We start from the raw sequence: 22,734 nt of genomic DNA, 5'->3' as shown, positions 1-22,734 counted from the left end.
CAGGGCTGCCGGAGAGGACGGGGCAGGGGGGCCGGGTCGCGGCACCACCGCCCTCATCTGCACCACACGCAGGGCAGGGCCACACCGGGGCAGTCTGGGGGACTGCCTAACCAGAGAGATGGGCTCCCGGGGCCCTTCTACCCATTCCCACCTGTGACCTCCAACCACGCCTTCACCGCACTCGGGGAATGGGAGACTTCCCTCTGCTCTCATTTTTTTTTTTTTAACTTTTAATCAAAATCATCAGGGATTTGTTTATTTTTTAATCATTTCTGGCCTCACTTAAAATTAACCCATAAGAGTCTAGATTCACTGCAGTAGACAAATATGTATTCACATCAAATTTATTTTTCAAAACATTTCCAGACAAACTAACACAACAGAGGACTGCTAAGACACAAGCAAAATGAACCGGTACACAGCAAAAACCCACCCACTTGTGCACAGGACTCTGCACTGGAAGAGACCAGAGAGACCCACGCCCACGGGACAGAATCCCCGCCAGGGGCGGACTGCCCCGCTCCTTGCAACATAGATAAAGAGGAATAAGCAGGCCCGCGGTCCAAAGGGCCACGTCAAGGATACAAGCAAGGATGGGGCGCCTGGGTGGCTCAGACGGTTGAGCGTCCCACTCTGGACTCTGGCTCGGGTCATGAGCTCAGGGTTTGTAGGTCTGAGCCCCGCGTTGGGCTCTGCGCTGACAGTGCGGAGCCTGCTTGGGAGTCTCTCTCTCCCTCTCTCTCTGCCCCTCCTGTGCGCACACACACGCTCTCTTTCTCAAAATAAATAAACGCTGAAAACAAAAACAAAAATGCAAACAAGGAAATAAACAGGTTTCTAAAAACGAGAGAGGGACGTCTGGGTGGCTCAGTCGGTTGAGCATCTGACTTCAGCTCGAGTCATGATCTCACGGTTTGTGAGTTCGACCCCCACATCGGGCTCCTTGCTGTCACCCTCTCAGCATCAAACCTTCTTCAGACCCTCTGTCCCCCTCTCTCTGCCCCTCTTCTGCTTGCACTCCCTCTCTCTCAAAAAATAAATGAACAGGGGCGCCTGGGGGGCTCCGTCGGTTGTGCGTCCGACTTCAGCTCAGGTCACCATCTCGCGGCTTGTGGGCTCGAGCCCCACGTCGGGCTCTGGGCTGACGGCTCAGAGCCTGGAGCCTGCTTCGGATTCTGTGTCTCCTTCTCTCTCTGCCCCTCCCCTGCTCGTGCTCTGTCTCTCTCTCACTCTCCCTGTCTCTCAAAAATAAACATCAAAAAAAATATTTTTTTCTTTAAATAAACGAAGAAAAATAAAAACACAAGCAAGAGTTGGTCAAGGCAGCAGCTCAGAGCTTCTGGGAAAAGAGGCAGGGCCTCCAGCCAAGTCTTGGACCCAAGAGCACGCAAGACGCAGGGAGGGCCGTCCCAGCTTCGTTCCAGCCCCTTGACACTAAGCGCACTCTGCAGAAGTTGCCGGAGAGGGGCCAGCCCACCCTCAAAGACTGGTGGAGTTATTACCCGTCCACACTCAAGGGCAGGACTGCAGGGGCAGGTGCAGAGGGCTACCTACAGCCCTTCCCACCCAGCATCCCCCCAGCACACTTCTCTGATCCTCCCGTTCCCCGCTTAGGGGCCCTCGTGGCTGCCGTAACAAACTCACACAAACAGCGGCTTAAACACACACGATTATTATCTTAAAGCCCGGCAGTCAGCAGTCCCAGGCGGGTCTCACCAGGCTAACTGGCCGCTGGGTGCCGGCCGCTGCGTTCATTTCTGGATGCTCTGAGGAGAGTCTACTCCCTGCTCATTCGGGTTGTTGGCAGAATGCAGCTTCTTGCGGCTGGAGGTCTGGGGCTCCTGCTGGCTGTCAGGAAAAGGATGCTCCAGCTTCCAGGGGCCACCACACCCCCCGAGCTCGTGGCCCCTTCCTCCGTTTTCAGAGCCGGCGACCGCAGACCAGAGTTCATCTCCTGCTGACTCTGAGCACTTTGAAGAGCTCACTGCATCCCACTGGATCCGCCAGGTCATCCAGAAGAATCTGCGGTCTCTGGGTCAGCTGATGTGCACCCTTCACTCTCCTCTGCCGTGCGACCTGGTTCCAGGTTCCTGGTTCCAGGGAGGAGGACGTGCACACCTTTGGGGACCACTGTTCTGCCCACCACACCCCATCCCTCTGGCCAGAACCCCGGTGACCACCTCAGCCCCCGACACGGAGGCCATCAGAGTGTCCCGCGAGCCCCGCCTGCAGCCTGGGACCTGAGCCCACGCACTCGACTCCAGCGGCAGCCCCTGCCCTCACCCTCACCCTCTCTCGCCCTCTCCTCAAGGAGGATGGACAGGACCGTAGCGACATCCTTCGGTGCTTCCTCACGGCTCTTGGATCAACACCCGACTCTTTTCCATGGCCTTCCAAGACCTGCACCCCTCCCAAGGCTCATCTCACAGTGCTCCCCTCCCGGCGTGCTGCTCCCCGGCCCCCGGTGTCCCTACAGTGCGCCCGTCCCAGCAGGAGTGCTCTGACGCCCCCCGCCCCTGCATCCCCGCATCTGTACGGGCTGGTGCCACCTCAAGTTAGGCAGGACCTCTCCCGGGAGGGCACGGCCTTCCGTTCACGCGGTGTCCCGCTCTTCTGCGAACACTCCCCCGGGATTGCCTTCGAAGCCCTTCGCACCGCGCGAACTGACATGCGGTCTCCCTCACCCACGGCCTGAGAGCCACCTCTCTCGGTTCCGCATGGTACCTGACACGTGGAAGGACGTTCTGAATGAACGGGTGATCCCGACAAATCCTCCCCTCAGTTGATGAGCGACGGTGGCCCGTGAAGATGACCGTGGAGCTCACGTCTCACGGGCTCGGGGACTCCTCGGGCCGTGGCGGCCGGACCGCGCGTCACCCTCTGCCCCAGCTCCGCCCCGGGCACCCACAGCCTTGCCATATTCAAACCGGGCCTTGCTTGCCGCCATCCCACTCACAAATGTCACCCTTCACGGGCCCCAGCTGCCCGCACGCCCTCCCGCGAGCCGAGCACACTGCCGAGCCGGGACAGCGAGCGTTGGGCCCACGCTGAAAGGCTGCCTGTGTTCTCACAGCCAGCGTGCGACGAGCTCCTGGCATGTCAAGCGAAGCATGGCGAGAAGGCCAGCTGCAACCGCAGACCCCTCGGGAGCCAAGGCATCAACGGCCCCGGAAAGAACCGGCCCCAGAGAGTCAGAGACTGAACCTTCCGCCACCCACTGACTGATCCTTCTCGCGCCACCGTCACCCCTCACCTGGGTGTTCCCAGTAGCCTAGCCCGTCTCCCCGCCGCTGCCCTTGCCCTCCCGGCCCCTAACCTACCACCCACTCAGCAGCCAGAGTGATCCTGCCAGACCAGAGGCAGCTCCAGCCGCCCCTCTGCCGAGACCCTCCAGTGTCCCCGCTTCAGAATAAGAGACTGAGAGCCCACGTCTTTTCTTCGCTGTGACCGCGAGACCCACCCCCACCCCCAGCCAGATCTCGTGCCCAGTGACTCTCTTGCCTCCTCCCTCGGCTACAGTCATCAGGCCCCCTGTTCGTCCCAAACCCGCCGGGGTCACTCCTGACAGGGGGCTCTGCGCTCTCTCGCCCTCTGCCCGGACCACGATCCTCCAGCCGCCCGAGGGGCCTGTGCACTCACCTCCTGCAAATCTTGCTCTGTGAGACCCTCCCCACTCTCCCTGCCTGCCTCCGAAGGGTCTATCCCAATTCTCTGCTGTACGTTTCAGTAACAACCACCGTCTTCTCAGGGGTAACTCTCCCCCTCATGCAGTCACGGTATTTATTCCCTGCCCCTCCTGCTCCAACGTAAGCCCTGTGAGAGCACAGATTCAGATCTGTTGGGCCACTGGTGTATCTCTAGCACCTGTTCCTGGCACAGAGTGTTGGTTAAACAAATACCTGGTGAATGAACAAATTTTCAAACTCTCAAAGCTGGTCCAAGAGGCCTTCTCTCACGCTCGTCAAAGAGAATCAAAGAGAATCAAACTAGGGGCACCTGGGTGGCTTCATCGGTTAAGTGTCCGGCTTCAGTTCAGGCCGTGGTCTCATGGTTCTGGAGGTCGAGACCTGCATGGGACTGCGTGCTGACAGCTCAGAGCCTAGAGCCTGGAGCCTGCTTCGGATTCTGTGTCTCCCTCTCTCTCTCTGCCCCGCCCCGACTCACATTTGTTCACTCATTCTTTCTCTCTCTCTCTCTCTCTCTCTCAAAAATAAAAAATTTAAAACAAATGTTTTAGAGAGAGAGAGAGAGAGAGAGAGAGAGAGAGAGAGTGAGAATCGGACTAGACCAAACAAATATGTGCTTGGGGGTCCCAGCCACTTAAGTCTAACCCAGCTTCATCAGGTTATACGTCCAGAAACCGAGGGCCCCAGAGGTGACATGACCTGGTCAAAGTCACACAGAGGTAACAGGAAAAATAGGCTAAACCTGGACCACAGAACCAAGCCAGAGGTCTTTCCACCACATCACACATCCTGCCTCATCCAGAAGAGAAATCCCTAAGAAAGCACCAGCCAAACAGACAATCTACGGTCCAAGGTGTGCAGAGGAGTGGGGGCCTACTGGCAAGACCACCTCTCGCGCAGTGTGAGCCCCTGCCCAAATCCCTTATTCCCTCGAGGTTAATCTGGAAGGAGGTTCGAATCAACCCCCGTCAGTCAGCACTAACAATGCAAAGGGGAGCAAGGCACAGTCATGAGACTCGCGGAGCGCACGGTCCAGAGAACACATACCAACAATGCTGGGTTTGACGCACGAAAGGTTTGGTCCAGGCTGCACGAAAACACACAAGGCTTTATGAGGAGGTACACTGGAGGCGAACTTTGAAAGTTAAGGAAGTTGAATAAGCCAGGCAAAGGGGAGGAAAGAGAGGGAACGAACATTCTGGTCCGCTCTGACGGCATGAAACTGACCGAGGCATCACAGCAGGTATGCCAAGGAACCTGCAAGCCTGTCCGCACCGCTGAGGGCAAAGGTCAAAGCAAGGAGGGCTGCAAGATGTGGCTAAAGAATTGGGCAGGGGTCGGGTTATAAAGGGCCTTACTCTGCTCCCCCACATGGCACTTCGGGGGGGGATACAACCAAGGGCCCTAACCCAAGCCTGCCCCCAGGGAGCATCAGCTGGAGGACAGAGCACCGTTCTGTGACTCTACAACACTAAGGAGATGCAACACTGCGGGGCACCAGGAACTGCCTGGCAAACACTAGCTGCTCCGTGGCCACCAGCCATTATTGTCACAAGGACGCAGAAGGAGGGGATCGTGACTAAGGGGCATTAAGGGCTGTGCCGTATAAATGACCCCCTAACAGCCCTGTATTGGGTGGTGAGTCTGTTCTTCCTCCGTGGAGTTTCCCTGGGCTCATGTCCACACTCAAAGCGTCAGACAATCATGGGGACCACGGACAGGACGGGCAGAGCCACGGGACTCCGCCAGGAGCTCTGACAGCGCTGTGCCCGTGCAGGCAAAGCCCGAGCGTGTGCCAAGTGATGAGCACGGGCAGGTGAGCCGCTGAGGGAAGAGGGCAAACCTGGGCGACGCGTGCTGCCGGCAACAGCAGCAGGGCCCTGGGAGGCACGGGGCGCGCAGCGGCGGGGCAGGCCTTGCCAGGGGCCCCAACCCCGCCTCGGCGCCCTGCCCTCCGCACTCACAGCCTCTGGCAGTTCTCCAAGACTCCACTCCAACCCAGAAGCTCCAACAAGGGCGCCACTCTCCAAAATGCCTAAGACCCAGCACAGCGCCAAAGCCCAAGCGCGACGAAAGCCTGTCTTCGGTGACACAGAATCTCACGAAGAAAGCCGAGGGGGGCATGTTAGCTGCCTGTGGCCGTCACACCACGACAGAAATCTACCCTGGCCGTCTGGGAGGCTTCAAGTCCAACATCAGGGGGTTGGCAGGGCCACACTCTGTCTAGAATCCTCACAGAAGGATCCTTCCTTGCCTCTTCCTGCTCCTACTGGTTGCCAGGAAGCCTTGGCATTCCCGGGCTCGTGAGCGCACGGCTCCCACGTCTGCCTTCCTCTTCCCTGTTGCCTTCCCTACGTCTTCCCCGTGCGTCCAAACTGCCCTCTTCCGTGAAAGAGACCAGTCGCTGGACAAGGGCTCCCTCTAATCCACTCTGACCCCATTTTAACTTGAGTCCCTCTGCAAAGATGCTACTTTCCCAACAAGGTCACGTTCCCAGGTTCCAGAGAGAGAGGAATCTGGGGGGAGGGGGACACTACTACAACCAATGCAAGGACAAATGACCAAGAGATAGTCATCAATCCAAAGCGTGTTCGCCGTTACGACGCCACACAGCAGCCCCACGTTCTTACAGCTCAGCTGGCCGTTAAGAGTTTGTTCAGACCAAAGCCTCAAGAAAGACCCGGAAGGGACACAGAAGTTCTCCTGCACCTGGCTCAGCTTCCCTGGACTCCACGTCCCAGAGCATCTGCCTCTGTCACTACTGGGACCTCCTATTCTCTGCCATTGCAGAATTTTCACATCATCTCGGACCCTGACATGCTCCAAGCAAGCACAGCCCTGGGGAGGAAAATAGGATCTCCGGCCGCCTCTGGTGATCGATCCCCTCCCAAGTCCCTGGGCCAGAGCAAACAGTAACTCACTTCTACCAGCTCCCAAATAGCTCTAAAAATAAACGTTTCTGACTGAACACAATGAACTACAAAGCTTACGAACAACAGTGCCTATTATACAGCACTTGCAAATGAGCTGTGCTTATAAATGGCTCCACACGCAGTCATTTGAACACCACACATTCCTCATTTTCAGTACGTCAGACCTTAGTTTCCAAATGGAATAAACCGTGTTCAGAAATCCTGAAATCTGTTGAGTCTATTTTCACCAGCGGCTGATTTTATCCCAAGCACTTTCCACGTCCCGTCTTCGCGTCCCCTAGGGGCCCTGGCCAGGGATCAGTGACACGCCAACCAGGACTTTGGAGCTGTACAGCTTCCAGGGTGCACCCAGGTCTTGCAGTTGTTTGTTTCTGTTTTTGTTTTCATTTTTGTTTAAATTTGCTTCCCGCTGCTGACTCGAGAAAGGAGTTGGTTTTGAGGCCAGAAAGTGGGATACATGGAAATTCACAGGGAGTCCCAAATCCACTCGAGCAAATCCTTGCTCAAGGCAAAAGCAGTCGTCCGCAAGAAAGACGAGAAGGCCACGCAAGTGGGTCAAACCGCCACGCCCCCTCCAGAAACCGACGTCCCAGAGAGCACAGCCTGGGGCCACTTTCCGGACTCCACCGAACTCTTCGAAGCACGACCCGAGCCGGTGCCTTTCGACTTGCCCAGGGAGCCCGGCAGTTTCGCAGAAGGGAGCCTGCCAGTCTCGGGACAAACTTGCCGGCGACTCCCCCTCCTCCTCCCTTCAAGCCTCGAAGCTGCTTGGCGCAGCCCCTCTGTCACCTCCCAGACCCTAAGCTCGGCCCCCCACCCCCAGTTCCCCAACGCCCCGCACTTCCCCCGCGGTCCTCCCACAGCCCAGGTCACCCCCGCCCCCAGACCCCGACTCCACCCGCAGCCCAGCCGGCCGACGCGCCCACCTGACCTCTGACCCCTGACCCCGACCCGGCCTCCCCGTCACACCCACCTGCCCGGGACTTTGGTGTTGCTGCGCTTCCAGAACTGCTTCCTGGCCCCGTCGCTGGCCATGGCCCCTCCTCATCCCTCGGACTCACGGCCCCGACACCCGGAATGCAGCCGGCCGACCCCGGCGACCCTTCCCTGTACCCCGGGGGAGCCCCTCAGCTGTCCCGGGACTCCGGAGTCCAGAGCCGAGAGGCTCTTCCGCCTCCCTCCGGAAGTTGTGCCTCCGCGCGTCCGGAAGTCCCGCCCCCTCCCAGGCGCGCGTGACGCACGGCGCGGGCGCTGACGGCATTAAAGGGCGACGCCGGGGAGGAAGCGAGGTGGCGGTGGCGGTGGCGGTGGCGGTGGCGGTGGCGGTGGCGGTGGCGGTGGCGGTGGCGGTGGCGGTGGCGGTGGCGGTGGCGGTGGCTTGTGGGCCTGCGTGTGCTGTCCCGGCGGCGGTCTGGCGCCCGCGCCCGTCTCCAGGCTCCGCTGCTGGACCAGACGGCAAGGGTGGCGCGCTGAGCCCGGCGCAGAAAGATACGCCCAGGGTTTCAGAGTCGGTACGAAGCAAAGAGGGAAAATAAAGTAATCTCACTTTGATTCCGTAGTGAAATAATATTTGGGGTATATTGGATCCAGTAAAATATATTGCTGAAATTATTTTCTCGTTTTCTTTTACCTTTTTTGTTTTGTTTTGTTTTGTTTTAACGTAGCCACCGGAAAGTGAAATTGCTTGTGCTGCTAGCACTACCTTCCCTTGGCCGTAGACCAAGGAGTCTGGCATTGCAGACTGGCACTGCGCCTGGGGAGCCCCTTAACACGCCTCCGCCAGTTCTCTTGTGAAACACAAATCTGATTATGCTCTCCGATTAAAGTTTGCCTCGCTTGCCGATAATCAACATTGCTTCTGCGCTTGCCAAGCGCAAGATGCTGCACAAGGTGCTCTGTGTGCGTGCTCTCAGCCATGCGCCAACCACCCCCGGGAAAGGCTGCCTCCTTCTGGAAGAGCAGAATGGTTCTCTCCCTCTCGCCACACTGAGGCTTAGACCTGTCTTGGCGACAGCCGGGCTGTTCGCGCAGCTGCTAGTACCCGGCCTGCAACATTTATCTGTCTCCACAGGTGGCTTGTGAGATCCTGCTGGGTGGGGCCTGTGTCTTCTGCCTCTAGAAATGTTTGTTGGGGGCGCCTGGGTGTCTCAGTTCTTTAAGCGTCCGGCTCTTGACTTCAGCTCAGGTCGTGATCTCATGGTTCATGAGTTCAAGCCCCACATGGGGCTCTGTGCTGACACCTCAGACAGAGCCTAGAGCCTGCTTCGGATCTGTGTCTCCCTCTATCTCTGCCCCTCCTCTGCTCACCCTCTGTCTCTCTCAATCAAAAATAAATAAGCGTTTAAAAATTTTTAATAAAAAAGAAATGTTTGTTGGGTGAATGACAACTGCGGGAACTCTCCAGGGATCCCCTTTAGTCTCCACAGAAACTCTCCAGGAATCTTCTCCCTGGGGCGATCTCAATGGATCTTTGGTGATCCCCTGATGATACAGCCTCAGTGGATTCTCAGGACCCCTGTGCTGCATAGCCTGATGAACCCTCCTGAGATCCTGTCCTTACACGACCTCGGAGAATCTCCAGAGATCTAATAAAGATTCAGTGGATCCTCAGGGGCTCCTTCCTGACAGGGCCTCAGGCAGTCTCATGGGATTCTCTCCTGGTGGAGCTCAGGAAGGCCCCAGGGATTTCTCCCTGCTGTACAGCCCTGAGGCCTCAGAAATCCCCCTAGGAGACTGGCTCCTAACAGTATCAGGGGTCCCCTACAAACATCACTGGAGACCTTAGGGGTTTTCAGCGGCTTTTCCAGCTTGTTGCAAGAGTCTGCAAGGTGACAGGGCAAAGATGATGGAAGTAGAATTTACATAGGGAAAATGGACAGTAGTTAGTAACTGGTTGGTTGCAATTATGACCTCTTAGATCGGTTATCCCTGTAGCTTGAGGATGCTTTCCTGCCTCACATCTCTTAGGAGAAGGAGCCAGACCAATACCAAGGTTGATGAAGGCTTCAAGACCCACTGAGCAAAAGAGTTAGCAGTGCCACGACAGGAACAGGAGAGCAAGAGGTCAGCCTGTTTGCAGCCTAGGTTTATGACTGCTTGAGGATGAACTGGGTTGATGTCACAGAGGTAAGGCCTCAGCCTCAGCCAAGCAGTAGGTTAGAGGACAGATCAGTCTCCAGACAAGGGGATGGGAGGACCAGCCAGGGCAAAGTCACGAGAATAGGTCAGCATCATGAGCAACGAGACAAGCTCCAGAAATGGATTTTTGGGCCAGAGGGCATGTGAAAGGAGCGTCTGGTAGAAGGCCAGGTGTGTAAGCCAAAGTCTAGCCTATGGAGGGTGTAGGAATGGGGTCTCTGCAGGCATCAAAGAGGACAGATGCGTGAACACAGAATGAATGAGTGGAGCTTTTCGTACTCATTTGTGCAGCAAATAATTACTGAGCAGCGAACACAAGAAGCTTACTTTCACTAAGATTTAGGCTGAAAGAAATTAAAACCAAGGACGTGACATTTCACCCCGAACAGATGGGCAAAAACTTAAAACCTGTCAGTGCCCAAATTGGCGAGGACGTGGATTTGTGAGCAGTGCGGAATGAACTCTGATTCGCTGCTGGTGGGAGTGGAAATTGATTCACTAACTCTCGACGGCTATCCAGCAATTTCTAGCGGCTAAGGACGCATATACCCTACAACCCAGCAATTCCAATCTTGGTGTGCACCCCAGAGCAGCTCGCCTATGTGTGCAAAGACAGGAACGTTCATTGTAATTGCTGGGGGGAGGGGGGAATCATAAAATAATCTATAGAAGAATTGATAAATGATACATAGTTACCCAATAGGATGCTATATGGTAAGAAAATAACTATAAATACATCAACATAAACGAATTTCACAACATTGAGTGAAAAAACGTTGAACGTGAATGCATGTGGTATTTAACTCCATCTTTTTAAACTAAAAGAATGCTAAACACCAAATTCAGGAGAGTGGTTTCCTCTGGGTATTGGTGGGGACTTTAATCAGTAAGGCATTCAGGGGGCTTCAATGCTATTATCACGCTTTATTTCTTCTGGCAGATGGAGTGTATTCAGCTGTTATATTATTTATGACTCTCCGGATGTCGACGAAATGACTGACAACACGTGATGATTACGGAGCCTCCACTGCTGTGTCCGTGAGCAGACTCTTGGAAAAGCCTGCATTCGTGCAACAGTGAATGAGCGGTGAGTGTTCACAGGGAGGCCTGGCGGGGTCAGGACAATCGATCAGATCTGTGACTTCTGTTTAAGGCGAAGGGACAAAATGCAAGGAGTGGTTCCAGGTCGAGGGAGCGTCATTGATGCAGCAGGGACACAAGACAAGACCAGAGTGCTGGGTAACAGGCGAGGCTTCGGCGAGGCTCTAGGAGACACAGGTTGGGCTCCCTGAGAGACAGGCCCTTGCATGCAGGCTGCTGCTTGGGGAGGAGAGGCTGACTGGTGAGGGGCTACCTGGCCCTACAGGGACGTCCTGAACTGAGACCAGAGGGTGGAGCCTTTGCACCGTGCACAAGCCAGTCTGCACAGGGCTGCGTCCAGGGAGGGGGTGGCCCGCAGCTGAGGGCAGCTCCCCAGGAGGGACTTCTCTGAGCCATCGGCAGCCTATACTCCCAGCCACGGAGGGAATGAGAGCCCTCGTTCTGAGGGGCGAATCTGGGCAGCACGCCGTAATGCCGACCACGGTCCACCTTGGTGCCCCTCAGACCCACCAGCCACAGGGGTCACCGTCGGAAGAGCGTCTCCAGGATTCTGGCTGATCCCTTTTGTGGAAATTTACAAGAGGAAGGTTGATGCAATCTTGGGGCCACAGCAGCTGCTCACCCTGTGCCTCCACTTCCTGCCCCTCTGCCCTCAGCACTGTGGGTTCCCTCCACCGAGTAGCATCTCTCCTGTTCTAGATGAGCTACCTGGTGGACCAGCCCGGACTCTCATCCTAGAGGCTTTAGAACCTCGGTCAACACACCCTTCTCAGGTCACGGCTGCTGTGCTTGTCCACATACCATCAAAACTGGGCAGAGAGGCAGGCTCAGGTAGGTACCAGATGTGTTCTCCCCCCGCCCCCGCCCCCGGGCAGCAGCATCCCTACCTCCTCCGGTGGCCACGAGGAGACCCCTTCCTTGACCTGCTAGTCTTCTGGCACAAGGAGCCGTGACCCAGCATTGAATCAGACTCTTACCACATCCCTTTCTGGAAGCATTCGCCCTCTAGAAGAGGTCAGGATTGTGAGAACTGGACAAACTCCCCTGGAGACAGCGTTGGTGGGCAGACCCACTCCTGCCTCCACCCCCTGCTTCCCGCACCCAAGTCTATACTTAGAGGAGACACATGTCAGACGCCCCCACTCACAGGCTATCAACTCTGAGCCGAAAGGCAGCTTCATTGCTCCGCTGGGCCAGCAGCTTCTGGGCCGTGTGGTGTGTTAGGGGACCGGTGGGTCCCACGGCCACAGGCTCACCACCCCCACCTCCTTCGCCATAAGCGGGTCCCCAGCACCAGCACGAGGTTGCACAGAGCCTCCTGTCGACAGGTCAGACGCCACACAGAGAGGACATGTCCGTGAATGGCTGTCCCCTACTGCCTCCACTCACGTCCCCCGTGACGACCCTACATGCAGGGGAGGCCAGGCAGTGTGGTCTGCCTGGGCGTCCGTTCCCACCTATCCGAAGCTCTGTTACCGAATGATGGTGGGATGGATATTGGAGGACAGTGGCAGCGACTCCCATCTTACAGAGCGTGCGATCAGCTCCCAGCACTGAAAGCGACGAGTAAAGGCGGGCGGTGTGGGGGGGTGTCAGCCTCCGCCCCCGCAGTGTGGACGTGTGGCATCCATTGCTGCTGGAGGGAGGCTTCGGGGCCGAGTCATGTCACTGCACACCCGTTTCACTGCTCAGGCTGTGCCCTCTGCCTCCTTTCTCTCTCACTCACCGGAGTGCCCCAAGGTCCAAGGCTTACCCTGGATGATGCCTTCGACCAAAAGTAAAGGGACGCTGGCCTAGCAGTGCTTTGAACGTTGCTTCCTGCCCACAAAAAGGCCAGCGGGGAGAGGCTGTTGCAATGTTATAGCAGCTGAGCCACTCAGGGATGTAGAGGACGCTGGGGTGCACATCCAGGACCCAGGTACCCCGTCCCCACTGCCATAGTGCTGGTGCTGCCCACGCCCAGCTGAGTGCTCCCTGGGGACCATCCATCCTCTGTCCGAGGAAGCTGCCTCACCCCTAGGACATCCCACACGCGGTGACTGGCGGGTGTGAAGAGACAAAGACCTAGCCCTCTGTCCTCAGCTCAAGCCATCCCTGAAGGGCTGTCCCGGCTCCAGGATCTCCGGGCAGGATGGACCAGATGAGGCCACTGTGCCTGCATGTGGCTCAATTTCTGTTCATCCAGTCCTGCCCTGCGTCCCTCCCTCCCTCACCAATGTGGCTCCCAAGTACGTCGTCAGCATAGCACTGTCCGTACTAGTCAGGGTTTTCCAGGGAAACAGAACCAAGGCGGGGGTGGGGCGTAAATGGAAATCTATTATGACGGATTGGCTTGCACAACTCTGGAGGCCGAAAAGCACCACGACCCAGCGCCCGCAAGCTGGACGGCCAGGAGCCCCAGTGGTGTAATCCCAGTGCGCGGGCAGAGAAAGAGGACAGCAATCCCAGCCCAGGCGGTGAGGCAGAAAAAAGCCTAACTCCTCCTCCTCCCTCCTCCCTCTTGTGCTCTTTTCAGGCCATCGGGAGCTGCCTGAGGCCCACCCACGCTGGGAAGAGGGTCTGCTTTGCTGGGCCTGCCAATTCAAATTCAAATTTCATCTGGAAACACCATCACAGATATACCCAGAATGATACTCAATCTGGGCACCCCACGGCCAGTCAAACTGACACAAAAAATTACCCATCCCCCAGTAAGCCTCCTACAGGAGCAATTCCTCAAATCCGCCGTCTCAGATGAGACAAATGTCCCCAAGCTCAGGCTTGCTGCCTCGTGGTCACAAGATGGTGTCACAACTCCGCCTATCATGTGCTCCTGCCAGTATCCCAGCCAGAAAGGGAGGGAAGGAGGCCGAAGAAAAAAAAATAAAAAGATAAAAGATCTCTCCAGAAGTCCTGTTTTATCCAGGAAGGGCAGTCCCCCAGCCGGCTTCCTTGTGAGCCAGAACTAAGTCAGCCCCAATCACTAGGGAGAGCGGGCTGCTGGCCGGACTCCTTGGAACTTCCCCTGTGCGGCCAGGGGAGGAGTCACTGCCCATCCGAGCTACAGGCCCCAGCCCACGACAATTTCCAGCTTCTGTTTGCAGAGAGGAGGGCGATTGGCTGGGGAAGTATCAGTCGGTGCTCCTCAAGGCGGGGGAGGTCAACGCCGGGGCAGGCGGGCCCTGAGCCTCACCTGGGACTCAGACAGCAGGGCCTCCAGGCCTGTCTCCTGCTCCCATCCCACCCCTCCCCGCCCACCCACACACCTCTGCACACCTCTGCAGCCCACGTCCTGATGTCCTAATGTGGCAGTCTCCTGTCCCAAATGCTCCAGGGACCCCATCGCCCTCTGCGAAAGCCAAGCCTCTTCTGCTGGCTGCAAAGTGTCTTGAGTCCCGCTGCCTTCTCCCCTGTCTCTCCAATCTCACTTTTTGTGCCCCAGCTGCACCCCATAAAGGCAGAAAAGGCCCCCAGCTGCCTCTGTGTAGCAGAGACAGGAGACAAGAGCACACTGAGAACACTAGCAGTGCCCACACACAGCACTGTGGGTCAGCCCTTCTGTCACCCGGTCCTTACCACCCTCCCCCTGCAGCCCCCTCCCCCTGCAAGCCCCCCCCTCCCCCCGGTCCTCCTCTCCCCTGCATTTCACCTTCGCAGATGGCCGGCCAGCGCGCAGTGCCCGCCCCCACAGGGAGCCCGCTGAGTCTGTCTGAGTGACCACCACACGTCTGACGGATGTGACGCTCTCTCTGCTGGGGTCGGATGTGGCCTCCTGTGGCCAAATGACCTCAGACTGAGTTACACACTGAACACTAACACCTCCCGCCTTGCAGAAAAGGAAACAGAGCCCAGTACAAAATGACCCACAGCAATACCCGTCCCCTAAAATTTTGGTAAAGTTCAGTCACTCTGTCTCTGGTCAAGTCCAAGGGCTGGGATCCAAAGCCCAAAATCTTACCAGCGGGTAGAATTTAAACCAGAAATTTCGGTCTCCTAGCAATAGGGTGTGGTATTCAGCCTAGCCGCCCCACCCACCCACCGTCTGATGGTCTCCGCTACAAGGGCACGGGACCGATAGCCTCAGTGCTGAAGTGTCGGGTGTATGCACCTTGCTGTGCACTGCGCCCCAGCTGCACCCCATAAAAAGAGGGCATGCCCTCTGGGTCAGAGTCACGCTTCTGGGGAGGTGCTGGGGATAGGCCCGGGGCCGGGCTGGGTGTCCTCCTGGCCCCCGCCCCAGGACTTCCCTGCTAACTCAGCAGCCTGCCTTCTCAGCTGGCATTAGCTTGGCTTGGAGTGAAGGCTTGGTGTTCTGGACCTCTGGCCATCTTGGAGGGGCAGAAAGGATCCCTCCCAGCCAGCTTGTATTTTCTGGCTTCTCTGCCTTCACCTGGGCCTGTTTCAGGCTTACGATGTCTCGATGTGTCTCTCGGGAGCTTACCAGATGGGCCTCGGCCCCTCCACCGTGTGAGGGCTCCAGCTGACTCTCCTGGTGCTGCAGTCTCCAGGGACATAGCCTGCGCGCCTGAGGAAGGAGGGGACAGTTCGGCTTGTACCGGTCTCCTAGGGCTGCCGGAGCAAATGACCACCAGCCAAGCGACTGAAAACAACACAAGCTATTCCCTCACAGTGCTGGAGCTCAGAAGACCAAATGCAGGTTCACCAAAGGGCTAGAGTCAAGGTGTGGGCAGGGAGGCATTCCTTCCAGAGGCTCCGGGGAAGAGCCTGCTTCCTTGCCTTTCCAGCTTCCGGCAGCTGCCCACTGTGGGTGGCTGGTGGCCCCTGCCTCCATCTGGAAAGCTCCAGCCTCTCTCTTCTCACTTCAATTCCTCCCAGACCCTGCTCTCGAGGACCTGCTCAGATCACCCAGCGCCATCACCCCATCTCAGGGCCTTTAACTTAATCACACCTGCAAGCTCCCTTTTGCCATATGCAGTAACGATCACAGGTTCGGGGCGGGGGGGGAGGATGCAGAGAGCTCTGGGGGCCATGACTCGGCACCATGATATTTCATGACATCTAGCAAAAGTTCCCACTTTACCCCCATGAAAGAGAGGGGTCCTCCTTCCTGCCCCCTCCCTCCCTCAATTTGGCCATTTCTAGAGTTTAGGGTCTACCCCTAGCAACACCCCAGTTCCTAGGGCTGAATCCCGCATGAGTTAGGATGCTGGCAGGTGCAGGAAAGAGGAAAGAAAATCTGGCTCGGGTGGGTTTACACTGAAAAGGGAAGTCCTTGGTCTGTGCAGAGGAACAAGCCCAGAGGTGAATGGAAGTTTGGAGAAGGACTGAACAGCCAGACCATGACCCCTGGAGGTCACAGGATGCCTCTGTAGGCCCACTTGGACGATGTGCTTACCCCTGAGCCAATCACTGTGGCCGGGGAACACCACCATTGGCATGGTCTACCCCAAAGGGGCGATGGGAGTCTGTCCTTCCAAATGTTGTGACTGCTTCCCAACAAGGGAGGGGTGGCGTGGATGCTGGGGAGGAACCCCAAAGTCTACTGTGCCACCCAAGCGAGGATCCACGTTGACAGACTGATTTGATCACCTAAAGATGTTGACTTATTTGTCAACGTTTTTCAATTGGACAAAATGTATGTACCATGCTTGACACAGTGTTAATATGTGGAAATCTTATAAATACGCAAGTAAAAGACCCCAACAGTGATGAGGGAACTTGGGCCAAGCTGAGGGCAAAATACAGGCTAACAGAACCCCACCCCCCCCCACCCCCCCTGCTCAGGTGGCATCTGTGTGATATTCCTCGGACACTCCTGGCCGCCCAACAACCAAGGACAGGTGTTAAGTGCTTGCCACGGAGATGTGGGAAGCTAAGGCAAACAAGACATTAAAATTGTCTTACTGCCTGCAGCCCACTGACAAGTCCTTGAAACTGGCAGAGTGCCCTCCCTCTAGGAGCTCAGCTGCCCCGATGACGACACTTGGCTGGGGGCGAAAGGGAATCTTGGCTTATCATTATCCCAACCTCGAGGACCCTGTAAGTCTACTTTAACAAATAAAAATTCCTTTGGAGGGGCGCATGGGTGGCTCAGTCGGTGAAGCATCCGACTGAGGCTCAGGTCGTGATCTCACTGTTCCTGGGTTCGAGCCCTGCGTCGGGCTCTGTGCTGACGGCTCGGAGCCTGGAGCCTGCTTCGGATTCTGTGTCTCCCTCTCTCTCTGCCCCTCCCCCGTGCACACTCTGCCTCTCTCTGTCTCTCAAAAATGAATATAGACATTTAAAACAAATTCCTTTGGAAACTTCCTTTATCTCAGCTCCCCCAAGGTATATGCTGGCATTCATACTCTAAGCCTATGGCCCCCAGATTACATCTGAAGGGTCTCATGACTGAGGTGCTACTCGACGGTAATAAGTGGTGTTTCCTGAGCAACAGCCAGCCCCTCAAGGTCCTGGAAACCTTGCTTCCAAAATTCCTTACAGACCTACCCTATCCCTGCCCCCCTCCCAACCTGAGGATATACAAGCAGTTACCCATCACTACCCCAGTGCAGCTCTTTCTGCCCACAGGTCCTGTCCCTGTGCTTTAATAAAATCGCCTTTTTGCACCAAAGATATCTTGAAGAATTCTTTCTTGGCCGCCGGCTCCAGACCCCCCCCCATCACCCCAAAACTTCATCCATAGGAAACAGTCCAGTTTTTTTTTAATAAAGACACTTTTTTACGTTTTAATTAACTGCCACCTATTTTCCGCTAAACCGCAAAATGCCTCCTGCCCGCTCTTGTGGGCCTGCTCCACTCAGCAGCGTTTTTCAGCAAACGGGAACGGTCACGTGTCACACCTACAGTTGCTGCACGTCTGTCCCAAAAGGTGCGGTCTGGCACGCCGTTCCCCCAACACTGTGCCTCGATCGTCCCAGCTGCTCCCAACACGCTCGCTGGACTGAATTTAAGGTTTCAAAGTTTTCAATGCAGAGAGTACCATTTGCAAAGGCTGCTGTCCTGCCCCATCGTCTAATAAACGTTTCCTCTTGGTTCTAGGGTTGGGATGAGAACATTACATTCCAGAAACTTCGATGGGAGCAGGTGCACAGGGAGGAAGAGAGCAATCCAAGGGGCAGGGACTGTGCCCACCAGAGAGCACAGAGATGCACCAACACAGACGTGAAACACACTCCTGTCGTGCTCGGTGCTCCGCGGGGCTCCTGAACAGTTACCTGTTCTTGATGGGCCAGGTGCTCAGTGAACTGAACAAAAATTGATCCGCCCAGCTCTGAGACAAGGGGCAGGGGGCGCCGCGGGGTCTGCACCCGCCACCCCTTGCTATCCTCCTACTTCCGGGATGGCCTGCAGATGTGGCTGGTTCTTCCAAAGGAGGAGAGTGGCTGCTCAACCAGATCCCCTGGGACATGGCGGGGGGACGAGGGTGAGCCCTTCTAGGGAAGTTGGGCTCCCTGGTATATCATATCTGAAGGCAGCACCTGCCCCAGGGGCCGAGCCCAGGACAGAGCTGCTGTGAAGGGACCCCGTGGCACCGTCCAAGGGACTTCTGCCGTGCCTCAGCCCCTCCATCGCTGAGTGTCCCGGGCATGGAGCAGGCAGAGCAGAGGCGAGACCTCAGGGGACAGCCTTGGGCAGCAACCCGGAGGCCCTCAGTGCAGGAACTCCCCTGTCCCCCTCCTACAGCACACTCAGTGCCTCAGGGCTGCCTCCGACTTCCCACACCCCGCCCCCTTCACCCCTTCAGCCCGCGTGTCCCACGTCTCCTGGCTCCCAGCCCACCTGGACCTTCACGACTGGGAACCTCCCGGACACTAGGGAGCAAGGAGCCTCTGCAAGGCGGCGAATCCCTTCGCTGCACCATTTGCCAGCCATCTCTAGATGGCGCAGAGTGGAGGAAAGACTTGGGCCACCCTCCAGCCAGGAATGAGCAGAGGCCAGAATTGAGGAATGCGTAAGGCTCGCTTGGAGAGGTGCCTGGTCGAGAGGAACACATCCGCATTTGAAATGAGATGCCTGGACAGAGTCCCAGGAGTCCCGTGGGAGCCAGGCCCAGGGACACCTGAGCCCAAACCCTCAGCCCGCTCTGTGCCCCTGGCACAGGGACAGCCAGGGAGCCCAAGACGGGGGGCCACCACCCCCCAGCCTTAAACGTCAAGCAGTGTGCAGAGGGTTCTGACGGACAGGGGCAGAAGCCCAGGCCAGCCAAGCAGGCACAGGGCAGGGTCTCTGGTGGTCCACAATGCACCCTCCCACCCAACGGGCTGGTAACACCCCCGGGGCCCCGATGCCCCCGAGACGCCTCCTCTGCACCCCCTTAGAGCAGGCTGCGTCTGTGACCAGTCCCCATCCCTCTGGCTACGGGGTCCCTGGTGGGCGAGAACCTCCCACTCCACCTGACCTGGCCATCTCTGGGCCAACTGGTCAGTGGCAATAGGCCGGGCATTCAGGACGTGCTTGTCAAGTGAACCGGGTAGAAGTGACCAGAAGAAAATGGAGATGCCGAGAACTAGGCCCACCCTGTCCCGGCCCCCACAGGCCTGAAACCCTTCCCCCCTTTCCTGGACCTCTACCCCAGCTCCATGGTCCAGGGGCAATGGCTGTGGGGCCGGGAGAGCTCCTCCTCCCCAGCTGCACCACGTGGTTTATAGATTTTGGTGACCAGTCTAAGAGAAGCGTCTCCGCTCAGGAAGGTCTGAGGCCCAAACATGTTATTCCTGGTTCAGGATTTACCTTGGTAGGATACAGAGGGAAGGGAGGTGCAGAAAGTGGCCGGAGCCTCACCTCACCCATCTGTAAAATGGGGCCATAATCCCATCCTGCATGCCTCACCGGCTTCTTGTAAAGATCGAGGGAGAAAGGAAGAGCTAGACAGAAGAGGTGGGGAGGCGGGGAGAGAGGGCAAGAGGAAGGAAGGAGGGAGACTGAAGGGCACCTTCTGTCCTTTCAAGCCTCGGAGAAGCTGCTGGTGCATGGCTGGTGCCTGGTGGAGGGCCGCCCTCATAAGCTCTCAGCCCAGGGTTCGGTTCTGGGAGCTGTCAGAATGGGGCTGTGGCCCCGCGTCATGGGGGTGGGGGGACTCTTGGGCTTTCTGGCTCCCGGCCGAGCACATGCCTTCCCCTCCCTGCCCTGCTTGTTTCCTGCTTTCCTCGGTCATCCTGTCAACCACTGACCCCAGAGGCTCCTCCTGGGCTGCCCGCCTCAGCCACACCTGGAGTCTGACAGTCCTGCCTGAGGCACAGCAGAGGCTGCAGGGAGCTGAGAGTCAGGCTTGAGTCATCACATCCACAGGTGGCCCAGGGGGAGGGACAAGGGGTCTGGGGGGGTCAGGGACTGAAGGGTTCAGGGAAATTGGAAGGAGGGCCTGGACAGTGTCTGAGCTACCCAGGACGGCCGTGCCGGGCTCCCGGCCCTGCCCCCTCCTGCAGCCCCAGCACCATGCCGGCTGCCCCGGCCCACAGCCTGCGAGGCTCGTCTCCCCTCCTTTCCTGAGCATCCCCCTTGAGTCACGGGCCTGGCATCACTCACTGAAACCTGGCAGCGACTCCAGGTGCAGCCAGAGAGCTGGCTGGGGTCAGGCGGCCCCCACTCCGTGCGACACGGGCACAGCCAGACTCTCTCTGGCCCTCACCTTCCACAACTGTGAAATGGGGGTGTAATCACTCTTCCATGTACCTCTTCTAAAGATCGGACTCCTCCCAGCTCTCAACGACAACACACAACGCAGACCTACTTTTCCTGTTGAGATTCCTGCCCCTGCTGTTGGCGGGACAGGCAGACCCTGACTCGGAGGCTGTTTGCGGCCAGTGGTGCTGGTGGGGATGGGTGGGGCAGCCCGGCAGAGGAGCATCCTTTAAATGTCTGCCCGTGGATCTGGATTCACGCTATGACTCATGGTCATGCTGGCTTCAGCCCATTTCCTTGTTGGAAGAAGAGCCTAATGAAAGGGTGAATTCTTTCCTGCAGGAGTTTAAGCAGCCGACAAAGCAGGCTCTGTGTACCTGGAGACTTTGCCCTTCCTGATTACGGCTTCCAGGGAAGTCACAAACCGTGCAGAGAGAGCGGCAGGCTGGGAGTCTTAGGGTGTCAGAGCCGGCTGGCGTCTCAGACCCGTCTCTTCTGCGCCCCGATTTTGCAGACGGGCAAGCTGAGGCTCAGAAACCAGCAATATATTTAAGGCCGAGTTGGGTTGGGCCCTGGCATCCCTGATCCCCCAGCTGGTGTGGGTTTACTGGCCCCTCCGCTGTTGAGAGTAAGCAACCCCCCAAAGGGGAGGAAGAACCAAGGGGAGAGAGGTGCAGTCGCCGCAGAAGAAGGAAGGGGGGTACAAATGCAGGGGTTTCTCTCTCAGGCTCCCACCCCTGGTTCTTGGGTACCGCAGGGGCTAAAGGGGCAGAAAACCAGAGGGACAATCCCAAGGAACACCACTCTACTTCCTGACCTCCCCAAGCAGTTGTCCACAGGGAGGCCCAGCTATCGGGGCCCTGACCGCTGAGACCCATGCTTCTCTTTGAACGTGGGGGAGCCTTTGGGAGAGAAAAGCACATCCAAGGCCCCCGTGTCGGCGGGAAAGACCCTGAGAGTCTCTCTGGCCCCCACGTGTACTTTGAAGGGAAGTGGGGCCCAGCAAGGCAAGGGGAATGGCCCAAGGTCGCCTGGTTGGCCACCGGAGCGGCCTGGGGCCAGAAGATGTCCCTCAGCACCCAGCCAGGGCTCCCCCCACACCAGCTGCCTGTGTGTCCGAGAGGCTAGAGTTCTGGCCCAGAGAGACAGGCTGGCTCTCAGCAGCAGCAGCAACACGGAGCCAGGCTCTCCGCCAGGCCCCGTGCAGGCAGCTACACGCCAGCTGGCCTCCGGGGCTGGGCGGTGACCAGGTGGCCCCCGGGCCCGGGTACAGAGCAGGTTCGGGGCCTGGCCCTGGGCGAGGCGGGACCCCACTGTGCCTCGCCCAGCGGCCTGAGGACCGCCTACCTCCAGATCAGCTGGGGAGAGCGGGGATGTGCAGGCCCTCATCCCGCCCCCCACCCCAGCGAATCAGGGTCTCTGGGGGTCGCGCCTCCCCTGCTCCACGCACCCTCAACCTTGGCCTGTGGACAAGCAGGAGGCAAAATTGGGTGTGTCCCCAGGGGCGGGGCGCACTCAGCACCCCACCTACCAGGGCAAGAACGTTGCGTGTGGAATTTTCCATGACCCACAAACGTGCGGGGAGGCTGTGGCGGACTTGCCGGCCCGCGGCTCACGTGCAGCCGCTAATTGGCGCTGCCTGTTCTATTTCTGCTCCAGACCCTAATGAGGTCACCCAGCCAGCGCCACCCGAGATGAACCCAGCTGGACGGCTTGGGGCCCAGGGGCCCAGCGGCCCAGCTGCATGCCTGGGGGAGGCTACGAAACCTGGATCAGGGCAGCCTGGGACGACCGCCCACTCGAAATGGAAAGATTCACCAGGGTGCGGGGGTGGGGAACGTCGCAGGCAGGCCCGGGGAGCCCCTCACCCAGGACAGGCTGCTTAACCTTGGGGGCCCGCCCGGTGGGGCGCCTTCCTGGCCGGGTGGGTTGTTGGCTGGTCTGAAGGGGGGAGGGCCAGAGGGGCTCCGGAAGTCACAGAAGCCCTTGGAGTGTCAGCGGCAGACCCTGGCTGGGCCCCCCGCTCGACCTGCACAGCCAGGCGGGGACCCCAGGGCTCCTCACTGCCATCCACCACACCAGCGGCAGAAAAACACAGCTGAAACCGCTCAAGTGAGCACCATTTAAAGTATGCAATTCAGGGCTGCCTAGCAGCTCTTTATCTCCAGGGCATGAGTTCGAGCCCTACGTTGGGTGTAGAGATTACTTAAATAAATAAACTTAATTAAAAAAAAAAAGTGTAGGGGCTCCTGGGTGGCTCAGAAGGTTAAGGATCCGACTCTTAGTTTCAGCTCAGGTCACGATCTCACAGT

General features: G+C 57.7%; 1 protein-coding gene and 2 long non-coding RNA genes across 6 annotated transcripts in view; 1 reads left to right on the top strand and 2 right to left on the bottom strand.

Annotated features, from left to right (window-relative positions):
- The window catches only part of TBC1D22A (TBC1 domain family member 22A), a 328,211-nt gene extending 320,395 nt beyond the window's left edge, over positions 1-7,816 (bottom strand). For 2 of the 3 annotated variants that reach the window (XM_027070418.2, XM_027070422.2), the window contains exon 1: positions 7,593-7,815. In XM_027070418.2, the coding sequence (XP_026926219.1) occupies positions 7,593-7,654 (62 nt within the window). In that variant the 5' untranslated portion in view covers positions 7,655-7,815. Of the gene's footprint in view, positions 1-7,592 lie in introns of all 3 variants that reach the window. The other variant, XM_027070417.2, reaches the window with a different exon arrangement.
- A 163-nt stretch (positions 7,817-7,979) lies between these two features.
- Positions 7,980-15,377, top strand: LOC106967296 (uncharacterized). Of its 2 annotated transcripts, none has more exons than XR_001428924.3 (4): positions 7,980-8,130; positions 10,698-10,844; positions 11,558-11,689; positions 15,243-15,377. It is a non-coding gene; the product is annotated as an uncharacterized LOC106967296 (long non-coding RNA). The 2 variants fall into 2 exon arrangements; XR_008288915.1 differs by lacking the exon at positions 15,243-15,377 and adding an exon at positions 12,187-13,350.
- LOC128310995 (uncharacterized) lies at positions 10,841-15,245 on the bottom strand. The gene is made up of 4 exons (XR_008288916.1): positions 14,487-15,245; positions 12,006-12,176; positions 11,746-11,863; positions 10,841-11,419 (listed from the first exon to the last, which is right to left on the bottom strand). It is a non-coding gene; the product is annotated as an uncharacterized LOC128310995 (long non-coding RNA).
- Positions 15,378-22,734: the final 7,357 nt, after the last annotated feature.

This window comes from Acinonyx jubatus, chromosome B4 (assembly GCF_027475565.1).
Source record: "Acinonyx jubatus isolate Ajub_Pintada_27869175 chromosome B4, VMU_Ajub_asm_v1.0, whole genome shotgun sequence".
Taxonomy (NCBI): Eukaryota; Metazoa; Chordata; class Mammalia; order Carnivora; family Felidae; genus Acinonyx; species Acinonyx jubatus.
Note: the sequence above shows the minus strand (reverse complement) of the source record. Positions and strands in the feature narration are given on the sequence as shown.